Source organism: Coregonus lavaretus, assembly GCF_964263955.1.
Source record: "Coregonus lavaretus genome assembly, contig: HAP1_SCAFFOLD_4365, whole genome shotgun sequence".
In the NCBI taxonomy this organism is placed as follows: Eukaryota; Metazoa; Chordata; class Actinopteri; order Salmoniformes; family Salmonidae; genus Coregonus; species Coregonus lavaretus.
In genome coordinates, this window is record NW_028166231.1 from 23,099 (window position 1) to 30,814 (window position 7,716).

Below are 7,716 nucleotides of genomic sequence, written 5' to 3' on the forward strand. Positions count from 1 at the left end.
TAGAGCAGTGGAAGAATTCAGTTTGAGTCGTCAGGAAATCAGTGCTGGGTAATATCACACATTTACTCTCCATATTTCTCAGCCTTCCCCTCAACCACAAACACACACACACATCTACTCACACCCTCAATCCTAGACAAACCCATGGCCGTCTACTTACTGCACCTCGTGACTCAGCAAAGAGTTGAACTGGCAAACAGTAGGTCCTGAAAACAGGGTTGGCACATATGGCACCCACTCCCACACCCTCCCTGTCTGCCAGCACCTTCACACACACACACACACACACACACGCACACACAAAATATCATATTAAAGTTTCTGAAGCTGTGCTTGGGGCTCAGTGTGTGTTAGTAGTGTAGAGATCATGTCGACTCTCCTCTCAGAGTGTTTGTATGAGATCAGTCAACAGGCTGCACCTCCCTGTAAGGATTACCACCAACTCACAGTCACCCAGACACAGGTACAGTACAGACACCTACAGGAACAGTACAGTCACCTACAGACACAGGTACAGTACAGACACCTACAGGAACAGTACAGACACATACAGGAACAGTACAGACACCTACAGGTACAGTACAGACAACTACAGGAACAGTACAGTCACCTACAGACACGGGTACAGTACAGACACCTACAGGAACTGTACAGTCACCTACAGACACAGGTACAGTACAGACAACTACAGGAACATTACAGTCACCTACAGACACGGGTACAGTACAGACACCTACAGGAACAGTACAGTCACCTACAGACACAGGTACAGTACAGACAACTACAGGAACAGTACAGTCACCTACAGACACAGGTACAGTACAGACAACTACAGGAACAGTACAGTCACCTACAGACACAGGTACAGTACAGACAACTACAGGAACAGTACAGACACATACAGGTACAGTACAGACACCTACAGGAACAGTACAGTCACCTACAGACACGGGTACAGTACAGACACCTACAGGAACAGTACAGTCACCTACAGACACAGGTACAGTACAGACACCTACAGGAACAGGAACAGGAACAGTACAGACACCTACAGGAACAGGAACAGTACAGACACCTACAGGAACAGGAACAGCACAGACACCTACAGGAACAGTACAGACACCAACAGGAACAGGAACAGGAACAGTACAGACACCTACAGGAACAGGAACAGTACAGACACCTACAGGAACAGGAACAGTACAGACACCTACAGCTACAGGAACAGTACAGACACCTACAGCTACAGGAACAGTACAGACACATAGCTTAGTCCATTCCACTGGCTTTTGGATGTCTTTTAGGTTCAGCATTTAGAAGCTGTTTCATAACGTATGTCAGCCGAGGGGAGGGAGGGAATGCAACCCTGGAAATCTCATCAGCTTTAGGGCTCTGCTACAGATGTGGATCAGTTTCCGGGCTAGACACATGGTAGAGTTTTAAAGAAATGTAAAAATGGTAAAGAACAAAACATCCCATTAAATTCCACAGTAATTGGAAATAGTCATTTACACAGTCAAGTGAACAAAATGTGTTTTGTAACTAACTGGCTACATTTGTACACTGTGAACTGTTAGGCTATTGTGTATTAACTTGTAATCATGTAGACCTGGTTTGGTCGTAGGTGGTTTTCAGGGTGTGGAGAGTGTCCTGTCCTCTACGACACGAGAAACCACAACCTGCAGAAAACAAGAAATCACACACAGACTTCCTACAGGATAGCCACACACAAGGTAGAGTGTGTGTGTGTGTGTGTGTGTGTGTGTGTGTGTGTGTGTGTGTGTGTGTGTGTGTGAGTGTGTGTGTTAGAGAGATAGGTTATTTTAGGTCACACAAGTGCATACTCTCCATAAATAATTCTGTCATATAAAACCCAACGATCAATCTGTCATATTGAACAACCCGACCATGGGCAAGTCTAGGCATGGAACGAGAGAGCCTACTCCCACAATATCCTTTTAATGGTCCATAGCAAGAATACACAATAAAATAATTGTATTGTCCAATTCCAAAGATCATACGATTTATTTAGAATAGATGCCAATAGCCTATTACTATTTAAAATAAAATTTTATTGAAAGAGAATGTGTGTGGGGGGTCCCGTCACAGGTCACATAGGGCGAGTGTTTGGTCCACACACTCTGGACTACGTGGTGAACCTGTGCTGGCATCGCTATGACTACCTGGTCCGGCTCCCTGATTGGCTGCTCCTGAACATCCTGTCCTTCCTGGAGTGGACAGAGATTAAGAACATCTCCCAGACCTGCAAGAGGCTCCAACAGGTAGGCTAACCATGATGACATCATTGTAAGGATTTATAATAATGATTGGGGTTATTATGCTGGTAGAGCTTTTCTCAGACTGAAAAATGCTCAACATTTATGATCTCTCCTCCTCCCTCTGTTGCCCCTATCATTTCTCCCTCTCTCCCCCTTTTTCTCCCCCCTCCCATCCTCCTCTTTACCCCTAGCTATGCTGCAGTGAGGTGTTTTGGGAACGGGGGACAGCAGGGGCCAGGTACGGGCAGAGTGAGGTCACCATGGAGGGTGTGAGCCGTTCTCTACAGCGCCGCCTGGTGGTATTTCACAGAAGACAGGTGCTCTCCCGTCTAGCCCAGCAGCAGCACAGCAAGAGGAAGAACAGTATCTGGCACCTGTGAGAGTGTTAGCCTGGTCACGCAGACTGACCACTGCGCTCTCGTTTCGTTTTACTTCAACAGAACGTGAGCTATTGCACAATCAGGCTGATTTCACCAGGCTACATGTGAGACAGAGAGAGGAGCAAAGTATGTCTGTCGGTCTGTCTATCTATCTGTTAGTCTGTCTGTCTGTCTCTCTCTCAAACACTTTCAAGATATTTGATTATTATCTATTACATTTCCATGACCTGGGAAATAGTTACATTAGGCACCTAGGGCAGAGTTAGTTTATATGGGCAGTGGAGCTGCCTGTGAGCGTTTTGAATGGCCAGCAGGTGGTGATATTAAGCAAAAATCAGAGAGCCTCATAAACCTCTCTGATTCACCAATTGGTGAGTTTGGTAGCCTGCTGAAGAAAGTCTGAGCTCAACTGGGGAAGAGTTATTGCTATCCCAAAAAATGTTAATGGTTATAATGATACATAGCTAATGTTGTTTGTTTTTGTGTTTTTGGTCCCAAATGATAGAATAAAGAACATATGGTACAATCACCTATACATTGTGTCTGTGATGAATCAAGCATATAGACCAGGGTTCTTCAATTCCGGTCCTGGAGGGCCGAAACACCTCTGTTTTTCATCCTCTCCTTCTAATCAGGGGCTAATTCAGACCTGGGACACCAGGTGAGTGCAATTAACTACCAGGTAGAAATAAAAAACAGAAGTGTTTCGGCCCTCCAGGACCGGAATTGAAGAACCCTGATATAGACAGTAGTTCATCAATAGAATTAACCTTTTTTATTCTCCGATGTACTGCAGGCAGATCAGAAGTCCTAATCCAATGCATGTGATTGAATATACTGGTCGCCCATCTGAGTGCTCTAGTCTTCTCTACCCACCAGAGGCTAAAGCCTATAGTACTGTGGAGGCTTTCTGCTTGGGCGTCATCATGTTAGAGACCCCCCTCTGGTGTGATCTAGCTGTCATAAAATTCCATTCTCTGAGTGATGCAGCACACGCATACACCGCACCACAGCTCTCTTGGGGCATATTGACTATTGATGGACCACAATGATTGTATAGAGTAGAACACATATTTTGGAATGCAATATGTGTTCTTTTCAAAGACTTGAAAATAAGTAAAAGGTGTTGTCTGAGAGAGAAAAAAAGTTGTCAGAGAGAAGAGAGAGAGAGAAAGAGAGAGAGAGAGAGAGAGAGAGAGAGAGAGAGAGAGAGAGAGAGAGAGAGAGAGAGAGAGAGAGAGAGAGAGAGAGAGAGAGAGAGAGAGAGAGTAGAGAGATAATGAGCAAGGGAAAGAGGGGGGAAGAGAGAGAGAGAGAGAGAGAGAGAGAGAGAGAGAGAGAGAGAGAGAGAGAGAGAGAGAGAGAGAGAGAGAAGTAGAGAGATAATGAGCAAGGGAAAGAGAGGGGAAGAGAGAGAGAGAGGGGATACGTTTTTATTTAATATACTAGTGCACTATGTAAGGAATAGTGTGCCATTTGGGATGCAGACACAATCTGAAAGGCCCAGTACAAGCATGGTCTATCATTGACAGCTATTTAATGGTGGCTGACAGAGCAGCCACATGATAGTCCCAGGAGTGGCCTGCCCATTCAGTACTGTGACAAAGATCAATGAATGAGGAGCTCTCTCTCTCTCACACACTCCAACTGTTCACTCGCTCTGGTAGAGGGTTAACGAATTCCATTCTGACAACGGAGGTAGATGAGGGCCGAATTTCATTTTGAAAAACCAGCCTTCTCTCTCTGGCAAGGAGAGTAGAAGGAAAAATTATTTTGGAACGGAATGCAAAAAGTAGCACAGATTTTACAGCCTGGGTGTAGCCTATGAAATATCATCCAAATAAATAAAAATAATATATACTGTATATATATATATAAAAATGTATATACAGTACCAGTCAAAAGTTTGGACACACCTACTCATTCAAGGGTTTTTCTTTATTTGTACTATTTTCTAAATTGTAGAATAATAGTGAAGACTTCAAACTATGAAATAACACATATGGAATCATGTAGTAACCAAAAAGTTATATTTTATATTTGAGATTCTTCAAAGTAGCCACCCTTTGCCTTGATGACAGCGTTGCACACTCTTGGCATTCTCTCAACCAGCATCACCTGGAATGCTTTTACAACAGTCTTGAAGGAGTTCCCACATATGCTGAGCACTTGTTGGCTGCTTTTCCTTCACTCTGTGGTCCAACTCATCCCAAACCATCTCAATTGGGTTGAGGTCAGGTGATTGTGGAGGCCAGGTCATCTGATGCAGCACTCCATTACTCTCCTTCTTGGTCAAATAGCCCTTACACAGCCTGGAGGTGTGTTGGGTCATTGTCCTGTAAGCGCAAACCAGATGGGATGGCGTATCGCTGCAGAATGCTGTGGTAGCCATGCTGGTTAAGTGTGCCTTGAATTCTAAATAAATCACTGACAGTGTCACCAGCAAAGCACCCCCACACCATCACACCTCCTCCTCCATGCTTCACGGTGGGAACCACACATGCAGAGATCATCCGTTCACCTACTCTGCGTCTCACAAAGACACGGCGGTTGGAACCAAAAATCTCATATTTGGACTCATCAGACCAAAGGACAGATTTCCACCGGTCTAATGTCCATTGCTCGTGTTTCTTGGCCCAAGCAAGTCTCTTCTTATTATTGGTGTCCTTTAGTAGTGGTTTCTTTGCAGCAATTCGACCATGAAGACCTGATTCATGCAGTCTCATCTGAACAGTTGATGTTGAGATGTGTCTGTTACTTGAACTCTGTGAAGCATTTATTTGGGCTGCAATTTCTGAGGCTTGTAACTTATCCTTTGCAGTAGAGGTAACTCTGGGTCTTTCTTTCCTGTGGCGGTCCTCGTGAGAGCTAGTTTCATCATAGCGATTTGATGGTTTTTGCGAGTGCACTTGAAGAAACTTTAAAAGTTCTTGAAATGTTCCATATTGACTGACCTTCATGTCTTAAAGTAATGATGGACTGTCGTTTCTCTTTGCTTATTTGAGCTGTTCTTGCCATAATATGGACTTGGTCTTTTACCAAATAGGGCTATCTTCTGTATACCAACCCTACCTTGTCACAACACAACTGATTGGCTGAAACGCATTAAGAAGGAAAGAAATTCCCCAAATTGACTTTTAACAAGGCACACCTGTTAATTGAAATGCATTCCAGGTGACTACCTCATGAAGCTGGTTGAGAGAATGCCAAGAGTGTGTAAAGCTGTCATCAAGGCAAAGGGTGGCTACTTTAAAGAATCTCAAATATAAAATATAGTTTGATTTGTTTAATACTTTTTTGGTTAATACATGATTCCATATGTGTTATTTCATAGTTTTGATGTCTTCACTATTATTCTACAATGTAGAAAATAGTAACAATAAAGAAAAACCCTTGAATGAGTAGGTGTGTCCAAACGTTTGACTGGTACTGTATGTATATTACAGCCATTGATGTAGAAACACTTTTTAAGAAAAGTGAAAAGAGTTTTGACAGAAGTGACTGTGTCGATTGTGGTGGTTCTATACCCACCACTGCCTACCTCCTACGCAGTCTTTTACCACTTCTCACCTGCTGCAATGTTCTGAGCTGTTTCTTTGTTGTGTAATGGCGCTAAGCTTTGGCCTTGAACACTGAGAAGTGACTAAACAACGTTGTTCAAATAAAGCGGTCGTGCCTGGTATGAATAGAGTTATCAGCCGCTCAGTCAACACAGCTGAGAGCTCTTTTGGGGCTTTTTAAATGAACGCAGGCTAAAGAGCTTTGGGGTGTCTTGAAAATCACTTTACAAATAACATATAATATTGCTATGATTTAACCTTTCTTGGTTGTTCAAGGCTGGGCAATATGGCTCTCTTGTCGAGAGTTAGACTCTAAACTAATTATATGGGGCAGAACATGCAGGGAAAATGGGAGAATGCGTCGCGGCTGATATGATGCTGATCCTGGCGCTGTCCTTTCAGCACCACCTGTCGAGCTGGTGCTATGCGAGTGGAGCAGGTCGGGACCACGGAGAGCGGTTATAGCCAACAAAACGCTGCTCAATGGTGCAAACGCTGCACTTCACTGCATCTGCTGGACACACACACCCACACACACATTAAGATTTCTAGCTAGAGAGCACTTATCAATAAACTACAGTATTAGTTTTGTCTACAGTATTAGTTTTGTTCTATCATGTTCCATATGGCTCTACAACGCTCTGGACGTTTCACCCAGCCTCTGTTCTCTCTGGTTGTGTGTTGGGACGGAACAGGTGAATGCCATGTACAGTATGACGACCTGTAGCATTGAAGCAGCTGCACAGAAATCTTGCTCTGTTCGGTTATCTGGCTTCACAATGAAGAACAGTTGTGCCCCCCCTCCCCCCCTGAGGGCCGCCGAACCGAATTACAGTAAGCTACAGCAATGGCGAATTCCAATCACGGTTTGGAAGTGACTGGAAAAGACGGGAAAGAGCAAGCTGGCCGGTGAAGTGACGATATCTCGAGTCACTTTTACCGAAACTGGGGGAGCGTCTCGTTCGTAGGTGATGATGTGGAAACCACGTGTCTACGTAATGGATAGCCGATCTCTCGGTTCGAACCCCTCCTCCCTCTATCCCCCCCGCCCGCCTATCTCCAGCGCAGGGGTACGGGACCACGCACACACATCTCTACCGGATGCGTTATACTTTTGGGAGAAGGGAGGGCCATAGTCAGCTTATTTTCATCAACAAGGTGAGGAAGAGAGCAAAAAAGAAAAGGGGGAAAGAGAAAACAGAAACTACCCGGATAGGAGAGCCGCAACAGCAGCAGTGCAGTGGGACTCTATCAAAGAAGCATGGATTATTCATAAAAAACCCAGGCTTTATTCAATATTCAACACGGTTTTTTTAAAGACGCAGGAACGAAGGGATTGGGGATTGATTCCTGCTGTGATTTACAGTAAAAGCCAGTAGCCTTCACCAACGTGACGACGCGACTTGATTTGGATTCGATTGGCTATGCGTTGTTGGTTAGAAAGCTCCGCTGCAGTGTTCGCATAGGGATGGTACCCCTACGGGTTCACTAACGGAC

General features: G+C 44.5%; 1 protein-coding gene across 1 annotated transcript; it reads left to right on the forward strand.

Annotated features, from left to right (window-relative positions):
- Positions 1 to 367: 367 nt before the first annotated feature.
- LOC311114954 (F-box only protein 36-like) lies at positions 368 to 2,659 on the forward strand (the record flags this gene model as incomplete). The annotated part of the gene is made up of 4 exons (XM_084190174.1): positions 368 to 463; positions 1,625 to 1,733; positions 2,110 to 2,282; positions 2,471 to 2,659. The coding sequence occupies 4 exons, from the start codon at positions 368 to 370 to the stop codon at positions 2,657 to 2,659; spliced, it is 567 nt and encodes a 188-aa protein (XP_084046300.1).
- Positions 2,660 to 7,716: the final 5,057 nt, after the last annotated feature.